The 14,340-nt window shown below is 55.2% G+C and overlaps 2 protein-coding genes across 6 annotated transcripts; one reads left to right on the forward strand and one right to left on the reverse strand.

The window, feature by feature from the left end:
• Window positions 1-37: 37 nt before the first annotated feature.
• Window positions 38-9,756, forward strand: FCHSD1 (FCH and double SH3 domains 1). Of its 4 annotated transcripts, none has more exons than XM_046000629.1 (20): window positions 38-116; window positions 350-447; window positions 1,027-1,072; window positions 1,463-1,530; window positions 1,864-2,020; window positions 2,106-2,242; window positions 2,338-2,401; window positions 3,206-3,334; window positions 3,817-3,939; window positions 4,121-4,216; window positions 4,759-4,884; window positions 5,294-5,398; window positions 5,587-5,748; window positions 6,598-6,726; window positions 6,812-6,895; window positions 7,071-7,188; window positions 7,305-7,525; window positions 8,299-8,386; window positions 9,434-9,489; window positions 9,618-9,756. In XM_046000629.1, exons 1-20 carry the CDS (start codon window positions 96-98, stop codon window positions 9,681-9,683), a joined length of 2,094 nt encoding a protein of 697 aa, XP_045856585.1. In that variant the 5' UTR covers window positions 38-95; the 3' UTR covers window positions 9,684-9,756. The 4 variants fall into 4 exon arrangements, with proteins under 4 accessions (XP_045856585.1, XP_045856586.1, XP_045856587.1 ...); XM_046000630.1 differs by having other exon boundaries at window positions 1,879-2,020; XM_046000631.1 differs by having other exon boundaries at window positions 1,885-2,020.
• A 661-nt stretch (window positions 9,757-10,417) lies between these two features.
• RELL2 (RELT like 2) lies at window positions 10,418-14,327 on the reverse strand. Of its 2 annotated transcripts, XM_046000634.1 has the most exons (8): window positions 13,503-14,327; window positions 13,162-13,319; window positions 12,381-12,446; window positions 12,208-12,274; window positions 11,580-11,765; window positions 10,934-11,309; window positions 10,773-10,806; window positions 10,418-10,536 (listed from the first exon to the last, which is right to left on the reverse strand). In XM_046000634.1, exons 1-7 carry the CDS (start codon window positions 13,595-13,597, stop codon window positions 10,774-10,776), a joined length of 981 nt encoding a protein of 326 aa, XP_045856590.1. In that variant the 5' UTR covers window positions 13,598-14,327; the 3' UTR covers window positions 10,418-10,536; window position 10,773. The 2 variants fall into 2 exon arrangements, with proteins under 2 accessions (XP_045856590.1, XP_045856591.1); XM_046000635.1 differs by lacking the exon at window positions 13,503-14,327 and having other exon boundaries at window positions 12,840-13,298.
• Between the last annotated feature and the right edge of the window lie 13 nt (window positions 14,328-14,340).

The following is a 14,340-nucleotide window of genomic DNA, read 5'->3' on the forward strand; positions in this document are numbered from 1 at the left end:
GGGGCGGAGCTGGGTCAGGTCCGGGGCGGGGCTTTGGCGTGGGCGGGGCTTCCTCGAGTTCCGGAGTCGAGTCGCTTCCCTTGGCCGGAGCGGAGATGCAGCCGCCGCCCCGAAAAGTGAGCTTGGCCTGGGAATGGGGACTCCTGGTGGGCTGGGGGAATGGCGGGAGTTGAGGGGGGCACCGGACCCGCAGTGGGGGACGAGGAGTTGTAAGGGTTCGGGGCCTAACCCTGAAGTAACCCAGGAAACACCCCAGTCCCTCCCCGGTCCCGCCCCCTCACCGCTCCCTGCGCGGAGTGTTTTTCAGGTCCCGGCGCCAGGGGTCCTCAACTTCTTGTTCCCCCCGCAGGTGAAGCCGGCCCAGGAGGTGAAGCTTCGCTTCTTGGAGCAGCTGAGCATCCTTCAGACCCGGCAGCAGAGGGAGGCGGATCTGCTGGAGGACATCAGGTAGCTTCTGATCCCTTCCACATACCCCCACCTTCGCCGTTGCGCGCCCCTCCTCTCCTCGAACAGACCTCTGTCAGAGTTGGCCTGGGGAGGGGAAAGCAGGGGGTGAAGGGTTCCGGCCCTCACTGTCGGCCTGGCTCTCCAGATACCAGTAGGGCTTATTCTTCCTCCTAATCCAACACACGGAAACACACAGGGACCCTCTCTCAAACCCATTGACTCCACACCCCTCTCTCTGCCCCACAATCAAGCTTGGGGCAGAATCTCCCCTCCCTCTTCCAGACCTGTTGGAAGGCTGGAATGTATCCAGGCCCCCATTCGTCCTCACCTCCAAGGCCAAAGATGGTTCTCCAGAGGTGGGGAGGATCCTGCTGAGGCTCCGAACAATGAGGTGAGGTTGTTCTGGGTTGCGGCTGCCTGAGGTGATCTCAAGGACTCTCTCTCCAGTCTCATTCCTTCCTGATGTACTCACACTTTAGGTCTGGCTCCCCTCTTCTTCCTGCCCAGGCTGAGGAGAGGATTGAGGGTGGGAGAACAGGACCAAACAGTGACACCATCCTGCCCCTTTAATCTTCATAGGTCCTACAGCAAGCAGAGGGCAGCCATTGAACGAGAATATGGACAGGTATGGGACTCCTTTTCCTGGATTTTCTCTTTTGTTGTGGCCTCCTTTATACATGGCATTGTTTTTCTGCACATACTCCTATTCTGGCCCACAGCAATGGCCTTGAGTTAGGCAGACTGGTGTCAGATCTCTCATGCTACTTGTTGGCTGTGTGACCTTGGACAAGGTGCTTAGCCTTTCTTGGCCTCAATTTCTTTCTCTGTAGAATGGAATAATAATTGTAACTTTATATAGGATTGTTTTAAGGATGAAATAGGTAAATCACTTAGCAAAGTGAGTGGCACATAGTATGCATCTGATGAATGGCATTTATTATACCTGGATTTCATGTTCTCCCAGTTGTGGAGAGTCTTTGAAAGGTAACTGAGTCTGTGATGACTTTCCCACCAGGCACTTCAGAAACTGGCAGGGCCATTCCTGAAGAGAGAAGGGCACCGGAGTGGGGAGATGGACAGCAGGTGTGTCCCATAGATGGGGGTAGTTCAGGGGACCTAGAAGGGGTGAGGAGCCCAACCCCAGGAACCTATGGGAATAAAGGGCCGGTGAGGGGAGAGGGCATGTGAGCTGCAGGTAGAGCTGACACAGCAGCCCAAGAGGAGCTGACCCAGCAAGGACACTGTGGGTGCAGGCCGAGGGCATGAGTGATCCTTGTGGCTGAGCTAATGCGCTGATCGATTGATAGGCTCCCAGACAAGGGGGAAGGGAAAGCACTGTGTCTCCTACGGTGTTGGGTTTGGTGTGGGCGGGGGGAGGTCTCGTGAAGCTTTGGAGTGCTCTCCTCCTCAACATAGACCTTCTCTGGGGAGAGGCAGGATGGTGTTTGGTGCCTGGCGCTGCCTGCTGGATGCCACTGTGGCTGGGGGCCAAGCCCGGGTCCAGGCGTCTGACCGATACCGTGACCTGGCAGGGGGCACAGGGCGGAGTGCAAAGGAGCAGGTGCTCAGGAAGGTATGGCTCAGTGGATGGGATGAAGGAAGGGCTGGCTTGGGGTAGGAAGTGGTCTGGGTCAGGACTTGTGTGTACACACCCTTAGGGAGCAGAGAACCTCCAGAGGGCGCAAGCAGAGGTGCTGCAGTCTGTCCGGGAGCTGAGCCGAAGTCGGAAGCTGTATGGGCAGCGGGAACGTGTGTGGGCCTTGGCACAGGAGAAGGCGGCTGATGTCCAGGCTAGGTGGGGTCATGGGGAGTTGGGAAGCCTGACTGGGAGATGGGAGCCAAGGCACCACAGCTGAGCCTAACCTTGACTCCTCTCCCTTGCCTGCACAGACTGAACCGAAGTGACCACGGGCTCTTCCACACTCGGGCCAGTCTCCAGAAACTCAGCACCAAGGTTTGGGGGGACGTGGACATGAGTGGAGGTGGGAAAGAGGTGGGCGGAGTAGTTTCGGGGTTTGGAACCTAAGGGCCTAAATCTGAGAGACTGGAATGAATCCAGGCTTCCCTACATCCTCAGTGCGTGACCCTGGTTAATTTGATCTCTGGGAGTTTCATGTTCTTCATCTGTAATGCAGAAATAGTACATTTCTTTTTTATTCCTTTACCATGCATTTATTGAGGACTCTGTGCCTTCAGAGTCTGGTAAGGGGCAGATAAATAGTAAGTAAAGAAACAAATATTCAGATTAAGTGAAAACAAAACAAGATGCTATGGTAAAGGGTAACAGGGCGTAATTTAGAGAGAAAGCCTATCTGAACAGATGGCCTGAATGGCAAAAAGAAGCCAGCCATGCAAAGATCTAGGGGAAGAACATTCCAGGGAGAGGAAATGGTGAGTGCAGAGGCTCTGAGGTGGGAATAGCTTTGTGGGCTTCGAGAAACAGAAAGAAGGTCAGTGTGGCTGGAGCACTCTGAGCAGGGGGAGAGGCACTGTGAAAACAGGTCAGAGAGATTGCAGGGGCCAGCTCTTGTTGCACCTGGCAAGCCACAGTAGGGAGCAGCGGGGATTTTATTTTAAATGGACATAGATGCCACTAGAGTATTTCAAGCTGGAGTTGTTGAGTGTGCAAAATGTTTAGTGTAGTACCAGGTGCATAGTAAGCACTCAATAATATAAGAATCCGTGCTGGATCTAGGTTGGCCTTGGAAGGACCCCACGGGTCCAGGGCTTCCTGTTGACACGTGTTTTCTCCTCCTAGCTCTCTGCCCAGTCAGCCCAGTACTCCCAGCAGCTGAAAGCAGCACGCAATGAGTACCTGCTCAACTTGGTGGCCACCAACGCCCACCTTGACCACTACTACCAGGAGGAGTTGCCAGCCCTACTCAAGGCCAGTCCCAACCCAGATAGCCCTGCCCCTTGGCGTGGGGGGTGGGGGGTTGTTGTGTGGGAGAGCCTCTCCTTGCTTCCTACCACCGTCAGGCTAGGTGGTGCTAAGGTCCCGGCCTGCTTTGAGTGGCTAGAAGTTACATCCTTTAGTTCTGGTTTGGGTTTGTCTTCTAGCTGGCTACATGACATTTTGCAGAACACTTAGCCCCTCTGAACACCTAGTTGCCTCATTAGGGACAATTTTTGATCTGCCTACTTTATAAGACTAGTGGGGCTCAGGCGAGAGAATGGATGTGAGAATGCTTTTTAGACTGTTAAGGTCTATGCATACATGAGGGCCCATTATTAGAAGCAGTAAAATGTCTCATTTCTTCCTTCTTTCCAATTTCTCGTGCCCATCACCCATCTGAACCTGGGCAGAGAGCCTGCTTTGCGGTAGATGCTGGGGGAAGGGTGGGGTCACGATCTTGGGGTTCTCTCCAGGCCCTGGTCAGTGAGCTGTTGGAACACTTGAGGGACCCCTTGACCTTGCTAAGCCGCACTGAGCTGGAAGCTGCAGAGATGGCCCTGGAGCATGCCCGCCGTGGAGGGCAAGCAACCTCCCAGGTGAGGGCGGTGCCCTATACGAGCTCCTCAGGGATCCCCTTCACCCTGCTCTTCAGTACAGACCACCCACTGTGTATCTGCACCTTTAATTTTCACCTGTCCTCCTTTTTCTGAGAGGGGCTGGGGATAGGCTTGGAGGGGTAACCCATGAGTGACTACTTCGACCTTTTCGAACCCCCAGGTAAGCTGGGAGGAGGATCTGAAGCTCTTTCTTCAGGAACCTGGAGTATTTTCCCCCACAGCACCTCAGGAGTTTCAGCCTGCAGGGACTGATCAGGTGAGACTTCTCTCTTCATTGGAAGCCAACCACCTTTTTTTTTTTTTTTTTAAAGATTTTATTTATTTATTTGTCAGAGAGAGAGACAGAGAGAGAAAGATCACAAGTAGGCAGAGGCAGAGGGAGAAGCAGGCTCCCTGTCGAGCAAGGAGCCCGATATGGGACTCGATCCCAGGACGCTAGGATCATGACCTGAGCCGAAGGCAGCCGCTTAATCACCTGAGCCACCCAGGCGTCCCAGAAGCCAACCACCTTAAAGGGGACTGTGGTTTAGGCCTACTCCCTCATCACCCTTGTCCTGATTAGTGACTATTAAACTGTGGAGAAGGGGTTTCAGAACTTTAGTTCCTCTTCCTTCTCCCTCTGTCCCATTTTGGGGACTCTCTGTGTGTCTGTGTCCACAGGAATGCACACCTGTGCCCTCACCTCGTTGTCCCTGTCCCTGGAGAAGGTTAGGACAGAAAGAAGGAAAGAAGAAGGGACTGTAGAGAAGGAGCAACATCAGGTCCTCCTCTCAGCATCTGTGTACACTCTTCACATAGGTTTGCGCCCTGGAGCTGGAGGGGGATGCAGGAGGCATGGTGGGGGACCGTAGTCTGGAGAAAGAGGTTCAGCGCTGGACAAGCCGAGCTGCCCGAGACTACAAGATCCAGAACCATGGGCATCGGGTGAGGTGGGGGGTGCAGGTGTTGTGGGTGGGTGGGAAGCGCTGAGGGTTGAGGACTCCGGAGTCAGTGGGGGATGTCATAGGGCTGCAGGCAGGAGAGGAAGGAAAGGGATTTTAGCCCAATAGTGTGGGCTAAACACAGTGGTTAAGAGCCCAGCTTTCAGAGCTAGACCCACCTGGGTTCGAATCCTGCTCGGTTGTTTCCTCGTTATGTAACCCTGAGTAAGGGAGTGACTTAACCTCTCCGGACTTTAGTTTCCTTATTTTGAAGTGGGGCTAATAACAGTCCCCACTGCATGAGGAAGATTAAATGACATAACGCATGCAAAGCAAGTAGCAAAGTGCCAGTCCATAGTAAGTTGTCCCGCATAGTGTTTCCACCCACCCCTGTTCTCTGCCTTTCCAACCAGGTGCTGCAGCGGCTGGAGCAGAGGCGACAGCAGGCCCCAGGGCGGGAGGCGCCAGGTCTAGAACAGCGGCTGCAGGAAGTGAGGGAGAGCATCCGGCGGGCACAGGTGAGCCATAGCCCTGTGCCTGGGACGCCTGAGATCCCACCTGCTCACACAACACCCTCCTCCTGTCTAGCTGCATGGTGGGGAGCAGCGAGGTGGGAGGTAGAGGTGGGCATGTTTGGGATGGCTCCACTCACCGCCCAAAGGCAGGCCCATCCATGACCTTGGTTGATCTCTCTTCCCCATGCCAGGTGAGCCAGGTGAAGGGGGCTGCCCGGCTAGCCCTGCTCCAAGGAGCTGGCCTGGATGTGCAGCGCTGGCTGAAGCCAGCCATGACCCAGGCGCAGGATGAGGTGGAGCAGGAGCGACGGCTCAGTGAGGCCCGGCTTTCCCAGAGGGACCTCTCTCCCACGGTGAGTACCCTTTGCTCCCTACCCCTCTACACCCGGGAGGGTAAAGGATAGATCTCCCCAGAGGAGGGCAGACCCTATAAAATGGGTATCCCAATAGTACCGAAGTCAAAGAGGTTGTTAGGAGGCTGGAATGAAGTACATATACTTTTTTGCATAGTTCGTAGCACAGAGTGCTCTCAGTGAACTTTTATCATGACTGTAGGATGGCAGTTATGAACTAAAGTTCTGAGTGTGGACTCTAAGTGGTTTAAGCTCCAGGCACTCCACTTACTACTAGCTGTACTTGACCTTTCTGAGCCTCAGTTTTCTTATAAGTAAAATCAAGTAGGTGCCTCAGTCAGTTAAGGGTCTGAGTCTTGATTTCGGCTCAGGTCATGATGTTAGGGTTGTGAGATCGAGCCCTGCATCAGGCTCCATGCTCAGTATGGAGTCGGCTTGCATCTCTCCTTCTTCCTCTGCCCTGTGCCCCCCAGTGCATGTGCACATGCATGTGTGTACCTTTGCTTTCAATTAAATAAAATATTTTAAAAACATTTGAAAAGTAGGTAAAACGAGATGATATAGTTATGCAAAGTATCAGCGGGTTATTGTGAAGTTTCGATGAGGTGCTGTACATAAGATGTTAAGTATTCCTGGCACATGGCAGGCACTCAGTACTGGAATTCTGCGATTGTTGTTGGTGTTACCCTGCTCTGTGGTGATTTTGCTTGTGATACATAGTGGACAGATGGGTGGTACTACCTTGCGTAGTGATCTATCGGTGTTCTTTAAGGGTAGAATGAAGGAGTGGGGATTAAAATGGGTACTCGAGAGTGGGCCCCCCAGTGATGTCTGTTCTCTGCCCCCCAGGCTGAGGATGCTGAGCTCTCTGACTTCGAGGAATGTGAGGAGACAGGGGAGCTCTTTGAGGAGCCTGCCCCTGCAGCCTTGGCCACCAGGCCCCTCCCCTGCCCAGCACATGTGGTGTTCAGCTATCAGGTATCAGGTGGGCATGGGGGAGGGGACCTCAGAGAAGTGGGGATGGGAGACAGCCATGTCCTGAATTCTTCCTTGTGGGGCCCAGGCAGGGCATGAGGATGAGCTGACCATCACAGAGGGCGAGTGGCTGGAGGTCATAGAAGAGGGAGATGCTGATGAATGGGTCAAGGTGGGTATGGATCGTAGGTTCTGACCTTGGTGGTGGGTGGGGGTGCAGCAGTCGGAAGAACTTCTCTGTGGCTTGCAAGGACCCAGCCAGACAAAGCTAGAAGTCTGAGGAGGAGGGCTAGGGCCATGGGCTGCTGAGTCAAGTCTGCTCTCTGTTCACATTGCTGCGTGAATAGGCTCGAAATCAGCATGGTGAGATAGGCTTTGTCCCTGAGCGGTATCTCAACTTCCCGGACCTCTTCTTCCCTGAGAGTGGCCACGACAGTGACAATCCCTCAGGAGTAGAGCCCACAGGTATGAATGGGAAATTCTGGGTCAGGGGACCTTGAGCCGTGGTGGCCCTGAGATGTCATGGCCTGGGGAACTACTCCCCATCAATTCCCCTCACCACTTCTGCTGGGCTTCTGCAGCCTTCCTGGCCCGTGCCCTATACAGCTACACAGGACAGAGTGCAGAGGAGCTGAGCTTTCCGGAGGGGGCACTTATCCGCCTTCTGCCCCGGGCCCAGGATGGAGTGGATGATGGCTTCTGGAGAGGAGAATTCGGGGGCCATGTGGGGGTTTTCCCCTCCCTGTTAGTGGAGGAGCTGCTTGGCCCCCCAGAACCCCCTGAACTCTCCGACCCTGAACAGGTGAGGCTTCCTTCTCCCTGGGTCCCCAGGCTCCTCTGTGTTGAGCCTCCCACTCCAATGAGGCCCCATATTCATCTTAATGCCCTCTTCCTTCTCCCGGTTTACTCCCTATATTGGCTTGGACCTCCCAATGTCCTTTGGCTGGGCAGAGAAAAGGGAAACTTAGGCAGTTTTCCCTAAGAGTTTGGTGGTCCTACTTTAGTGCTAGATCTGAGTTTAGATTCATACTGCATTGCCTTGGGCAGTGATATAAACTCAGTGCTTACTTGTCATCTGGGAAAACTGGGGTAATAATACCTACTTCAGCAGCCCAACCCTCGTGACTAGAGATATGGAGGTAAAGCCCTTAGCACAGTGACCCAGAGGAGGTCGTTTAATATATGGTACCTACTCCTACAGCAGGAAGAGCCTAGGAGAGGGAGTCAGGAGAGCTGGGTTCTAGTTGGGACTCTATCACTAACAGGCTCCATGCTTTTCAATAGATGGCTTAACCTGAGTCTCATCTCTACAAGAAATCACAGAACTCCCTACTTCATGGGGTGGTGGTAAGGAATTAATTAGTGAGCATATGTGAAGTGCTAACAGAATGTCTGGGACATAGTACCTATTGGCTATAGAAGTATGTATCAGCTAAAGCCCCCACCTGTATAGAAACATCTGGCCGCTGTCCAAATCAAGGAGTGATGGGACAGGAATTGAAGATGAGATGAGAGGAAAAGGTGATGAAACCTTCCTGTGTGCCAGGAATAACCCCGTGTGCCCCTCGTTCCCAGATGCTGCCATCTCCTTCTCCTCCTAGCTTCTCACCTCCTGTGCCCACCTCTGCCTTGGAGGGAGCCCCTGTACCTGCGCTGCCTGTGGGTGAGTAGAGGGCCCTGGGGGCCCTGGGAGGGAAAGAGACAGGCAGGAGGAGAAAGGTTGCCCTCGGCTTCTCTGCCTGCCCTCAGGAACCTCCTCCATCAGGCTCACAGAAGCAGGATGGTGAGAAGAACTTGGGCTTTGGAGGGGAGGCAAGTGCATCGTTGAGACTTTGCATATGACTTCTCAATGTGTGGTTTGGGGCGGGATGTTTAACCTGCCTGGGCCTTTACAGAGTGAGGAGAAAGGTCCCTACTTCACTGAGTTGTTGTGAGGGTTAGGAAGATGGGCCTAGGGGTGCCTGGGTGGCTCAGTTGTTAAGCGTCTGCCTTCTGCTCAGGTCATGATCCCAGGGTCCTGGGATCAAGCCCCGCATCAGGCTGCCTGCTGAGCCTGCTTCTCCCTCTCCCACTTCCCCTGTTTGTGTTCTCTCTCTAGCTATCTCTCTGTCAAATAAATAAATAAAATCTTAAAAAAAAAAAAAAAGAAGGGCCTAGCATTGTGCCTGGCACATAGTATGCATGCCTGCAGTAGCTGTTTCCTCATGAAGGATATTTTACAAATTAGCCAGCTTTCCCCACTACGCATCCTCTGCCTTTAATGTTCTTAAATCCTGCAAACACTTTGGTTTGTGTCATCGTTTTCCTTCTTGGAATGCCCACCTTTTCTAAAACCTTCTCGTACTTCTTTGTTTATGGAGCCTCCCTCCCTGATTCCAGAGGTCCCTGTGACCATTTTCTGTACCCCCTGCTCCAGCCTCTATAGTTCACTTTGAATGATTTAGCACAATTATTCATTGTGTTTGTTGGTTTTTCACTACTGGGTTCCTGACAGCCACTGGGAATGGGGGTGCTGTGAATCCCATCGCCCCCTCTCAGCAGGTGCCAAGTAAGTGCTAAGGATGGATGGATCAATGGATCTTGTGGCTCTAAGACTAGGGACTATTCGTTAATTCATCAAATATTTACAGAGTTCCACTGTTCTAAGTGCTGGAGATGCAGCGATGAACAAAACAAAGCCTGAAGACTGACTTGTGGCTCTTGTTTGCAGACCAAGATCTGGACTGCCCTGGACCCCTGGACATGATGGTACCTCGACTCAGGCCGGTACGGGTTCCTCCCTTGGAGGAGATTGTGTCATTCCAACGTGTCCTGTTTTGTCTGCGGGGCTGAGGGAATGGACAGGGATGTCCCCAAGGGAGGGTTCTGGAGCTCTGATTCTGTGTTCTCTACAGATGCGTCCACCACCTCCCCCACCAGCTAAAGCCCCAGATCCTGGCCACCCAGATTCTCTCACCTGAAGCCAGGGGGATTGCTGTCCCCCAGTGATGCTGCTGTCCCTATACCCAAGATGTCAGAGACCAACCCCTCTATGATCTGGAGTAATAACACAGCCAAAAGCTGGAGTTTCCCCCATTTCCACTCTTACCTCCAGGGGTAGAAACTTTCCCTCTCCCCATTTCTGGAGCTGGACTCACTCCTTTCCCCCCATCATACTTCTGCTATCTCTAGGGCTGGAACTATCCCTCTTTCTTCTGCCACCACCCCATCTCTAGGGTGGTAAAATGGATTGTGAAATCTCTGGGGCTGGAACCCATCTTCCAAAGTCTTTAGTGGCTCCAGCCCATCTGTGTCTCCACCCTGACTCTGTGACACAGTCCACTGGGTCTATGACCCACGGCCACTGGGGTTGGGGGCTGGGACAGGAGCAGGCCTGTCAAAAGGAGCTGGAGCCAGTATGCAACACAGCTGTAATGGTCTGAGCGGATTTATTGACAGTGAATAAAGGGCACTAAGCCCAAGCCAGGGCCTGGACCTCTTTTGCCAAGAGGGCAGGGGGCCTAAGGTGCTATTGCTTTAGGGGCCCACCAAGGGCAGGGGCCTGCTCCCAGCTGCCACGCTCTAGCAAATGGAGCAAGGTGATGGGGAAGGGGTCAGGCGGCCTGTTGGCAGGCAGGGGAAGTGAAAGAGACTGAGGGATGGGGGTGAGACTTCTCCCGAGGTCCCCCAGCCTGAGGCCATGCAACTCCAGATGGAAGTAGAACTGGTTCCTCAGGTGGGGGGCAGTGCTGTCCAATGGAGAGGAGGGCCTTCATGCCTACCCACCCACTGGCCCTGCCAGCTGGTAGTCCATCAGCACAATGAAGAAGGAGGCTTGGAGAAGAGGACGGGTAACAGTGTTGCTTTCTATTCAGGATGTGTCTCAACTTTCCCCCTGGGGGCTGCAGGACCTTCCCTGTCTGCTGGAGCACATGCCCGCTCCCCACCACTAAGCCAAAGAATTTGCAGCAAAAGCCATCCTGGGGAGTACAGTGACCTAAGGGGCTTAGGTAGTGTAAGTAGGGGGTGGGAAGATGAGATTATCTGATTTGGGGCCCAGGCAGACTCACCTCACACACCCCCTGCTCCCCGTGGTGGGGACACCTGTGAGAGAGAAGTGGTCAGCAATGGGAGAACAGGATGTGGGTCCAATCAGTGCCACCTCCCCCGGCCCCCAGGGTAGGAGGCAATAAGAGCTGAGCCCACCATAGCCATGCCCATGCCTTCATACCTGGTGATCTGAGGTGTCCAGTTTGCTTGACTGTCCAATTGCCTCTCGACTGGCCAGTCCTGGGCTTGAGCCCTTCTCTCCAGCCCCAGGCATGGGCTCTGCAGAGGCTCTAGGGTTCCCCTCAAGTGCACAAGGGACTAGGCTGCCATCCCTGAGTCCTCCATTCTGCACTGGGGGACTGGCGACGCCTGGGGGCTGTGGCCTTTCAGGGGGCACACTCTCAATGGCAGGTGTCCCTGCCCTGGGCTGCCCTCCCCCAGACCCCTGACTACCCCCTGTGTCCTGCCCTCCACCAGACCCCCAGCTCCTGTCCGTGGGAGAGCCATCACGATGCTCATGTAGCCCATAGCGCTTCTCAATGTGTGTCACCCGGAACCTGGGAAGGGAGGGAACACTGGGGCTTAAGACCACAACTCAGAGACTGCTAGGCTTCCCCCTAACCAGGGACATCCTGGGTTTCATGGTCACTTCCCTCTGGCCTGGGGTTGGGGGAGACCTCTCCAGATTATGGGGCATATGTACAGCCTGACTTCTGCTGTAGCTCACAGTCTAGGAGAACAGAGCTGGGGCCCACCTTTGGAGTCAGGTGCCTGATCACTGGGGCTCCCACCTCAAACTCCCTTTCTCTGGGGCTTTCTGTCCCCACCTGCCCACAGAGAACACGGTGGTCTCTCCAGGTCGGGGGCGGCTCTTTCCTTCCTTGGAGCGTCCCTGACGAACAAGCGGGGGCCTCTTGTTACGGCTGCAGTGGATACAAGGGGCTGCAGAGCCCAGATGCACTGTGTGATGATGGGAAGGGGCTCCATCTTGCAGGCTGGAGGTGGCATCCACGCTGGACGATAGGGAAGAAGGGAGCACAAGTGACATTACCATTTCCTTTCCTCTTCCATTTGTGCCTGTTCTTTCAGCTTCTTAAACCCCCAGATGCCTTGCTTTCCCCAGGCCCCAGCACTCTTGTATTTATCTAATAAACACAATATTCAGATTTTAGTCATCATGTGTTCTCTTTCCCAGGGTTGTTTGCTAAAAAGAGGGCAATGTTTAACCCAAAGGAATGGCACAAGGGATAAATGTCAGGCTTGATGATATCCAGATGGGAAGTATGGTTTGAAGGACTCAGATTTCTAGAAAACTTCTTTCTTCTTATAGGCTAGCCAGCTTTGCCTCCCCCCCGACCCCCCAGACATGCGAGGACATTGGGAAAGGGTTGTGCTGGAGGAGAGGGTACTCTCCAAGGCAAGCTTAAGTCATGCTGGCCCTTGTTTCCAGCTCACCTGGACAGCTGCACTGTCCCTTCTCCTTCACTGTCCCCCAGCATCTCCTTCAAGGCCTCAGCATTGGCTGAGGGGAGAAGGAAAAGAGGGAGTCAGTGGAGGTGGAGGTCAGGGCAAGAGAAAGTTGAGCAGGGGGCAGGGGCGGGGAGAGCAAAGGGCCAGTCTACACCCACCTTCATTTTGGATGATGCAGCGAACAATCCTCTCTACTGTGTCCTCATTCATGTCATCGTCTTCAGCTGAAGGATGAGAGGTTGGCAAGAAAGCAGGAAGTGAGTCAGCTTTGGGTGGACATTACCTGGTGGCTTCTGTGGCTTACTGCTCAAGACCTATCCCTTTGTCTATTTGCCATCATGCTGGATGTTAGCATTTGGGGGCCAGGGCAGAAAAGATGGGAAAGTCAGTGGGAGCCCAAGATTATCAACAGTGGGCCCTTCCCACCCATGCTGCCTTTCCTAGGCTTGCTTTCAGGGTGGTGTCATCCCATTGCTGACTCAAGAAAGCATCATTAAGCCTCCTGAAGGCTTGGTCAGAATTTGGCCTGGGTCTCTTGATCAGGAAGTCAGAAAGAGGTGTGGGGTGAAGGAAATGGGAGGAAGGTGACTGAGCCGGGTTCTAGGCTCCTCACTCACGGGGCTGGAGCTGGGCATCGTCGGGCTCCGAGCCCCTCGACGTGCGGCAGCGGTAGCCCTTCTTCTTGAGCACGTGGCAGATCATGAAGCCTACGAGGCCCATGAGGAAGAAGACCAGCACAAGCAGGAAGAGCATGTATAGCCCATGTTGGGGCGGCTCCAGGTCAGGCTGTGGTTCCGACATGAGGCCCTGGGGGGCGAGCGCGGGCCAGGGCGCCTCCTGGGGTTAGGGGGCTGCAGCTAGGGACTGGGGGAGGGATAGGAATTCGGTCCTCAGGACCCGAAACCGACGAGCCTCTGAAGTCCGGCCCCACCCCCCTACCCAACCAAGGAGCTGTCCGTGCCAGGGGTGCTGGTCCGAGGCAGGGGTGCCGGACGGCGGCTGCGCAAGCCCTCTTCCACGACCCTGATCCTGCTTCCCCGACGCCCAGAGCGTTCCCCTTTCCAGCTGGTCCTGCGCTTCCGTCCCTCCCAAGGACACTGCAGAGCGAGATGGGACGGAATTCTCAGGCGGCCCGCGCAAGAATCGCGCCTGAGTCAGCGGCCGCACCTCCTCCGCGTCGGCCTGAGCCAGGCCTCTGCAACCCCCTCCCCTGCCTGTATTCCCGCACAACGACACCCCTTTAGGTTCCTCCCATCCTGACCACTTGGCCCACTCGGTACCGGTGGTTTGGTTCTGGTTCCGGCTCCGGCTCGGGTTCCGGCTCCAGGGACGTCCTAGTCCGGCTTAGGGCCCCCGATGCCCTCCCGACGCTCATCCCTTGCTTCCTCCTCCTCCCCCCCTCGCCGCCTCACCGGCTCCGGGCTCTGGCTGCAGATACCGGTGCCGCGGCAGGCGGGGGGAGGGAAGGATGAAGAGGGATGCGGGCTGGTTGGGAGCGGCGGCTGGCTCCGGACAACTCCGGCTGTGGGAAAGGGAAGGAGATGGGGATGGGGGCGGGGGGCGGGCGCCGCCGCAGCCGCCCTAGGTTCCCAAATGCCTTCTCCAGTCGCCAGCCCGGGACCAGGGGGCGGAGCGCAGGTGTGCGGGGCGGAGAGAGAGAGCCTTGCGTGCTTGTGAGCGCAAGTGTGGGGCGCGCGTGACTGCGCCGTCCCCTTCCGCCCCCCCGGGGGGAGTGTGCGGCGCCGAGTCAGAGTTCGGGTGGGGAGGACAGGCAGTCAGAACAAAGTGCTCTCCACTGTTCTATCCCGCATGCTTGGCGCATCTCCTGCCCTCAGATGCCTCGGTCTGGTGGATAGCCAGGAATCTTCCCAGCGGACCAGGGGAAGCTGGCTTTCTGCACCGGAGAGGGACGGAGTGGCAGTTCTCCGGAGTCTCCTAGACTGGTGACAATGGCCTGCGCCCCGTTTCGGGCAGCTGGTTGGACGAGATGTCTCGGATTCCCGAGGATTTGACCCCTGCCCGGAAGGAGATGACCCTCGCATCCTAGAACCGAAGCTACCCGTCCGCCGCAGAGCGCAGATGCTTACGCTTCGGAACCTAGAAGGGCGAAGCCAAGCG

Source organism: Meles meles, chromosome 3, assembly GCF_922984935.1.
Source record: "Meles meles chromosome 3, mMelMel3.1 paternal haplotype, whole genome shotgun sequence".
NCBI classification, from domain to species: Eukaryota; Metazoa; Chordata; class Mammalia; order Carnivora; family Mustelidae; genus Meles; species Meles meles.

What these genes read in the sequence shown, in the direction of transcription:
- FCHSD1 (XM_046000629.1), top strand. Translation starts at nt 96, where the DNA reads ATGCAGCCGCCGCCCCGAAAA. An exon ending in AGGAGCAGGTGCTCAGGAAG is followed by an intron (nt 2,021 to 2,105) that starts GTATGGCTCAGT and finishes ACACACCCTTAG; the next exon opens with GGAGCAGAGAACCTCCAGAG. An exon ending in TCCAGAAACTCAGCACCAAG is followed by an intron (nt 2,402 to 3,205) that starts GTTTGGGGGGAC and finishes TTCTCCTCCTAG; the next exon opens with CTCTCTGCCCAGTCAGCCCA.
- RELL2 (XM_046000634.1), bottom strand. Translation starts at nt 13,597, where the DNA reads ATGAGCGTCGGGAGGGCATCGGGGGCCCTAAGCCGGACTAGGACGTCC. An exon ending in GGGACAGTGCAGCTGTCCAG is followed by an intron (nt 11,766 to 12,207) that starts GTGAGCTGGAAA and finishes CCTATCGTCCAG; the next exon opens with CGTGGATGCCACCTCCAGCC. An exon ending in ACCGTGTTCTCTGTGGGCAG is followed by an intron (nt 11,310 to 11,579) that starts GTGGGGACAGAA and finishes CTCCCTTCCCAG; the next exon opens with GTTCCGGGTGACACACATTG.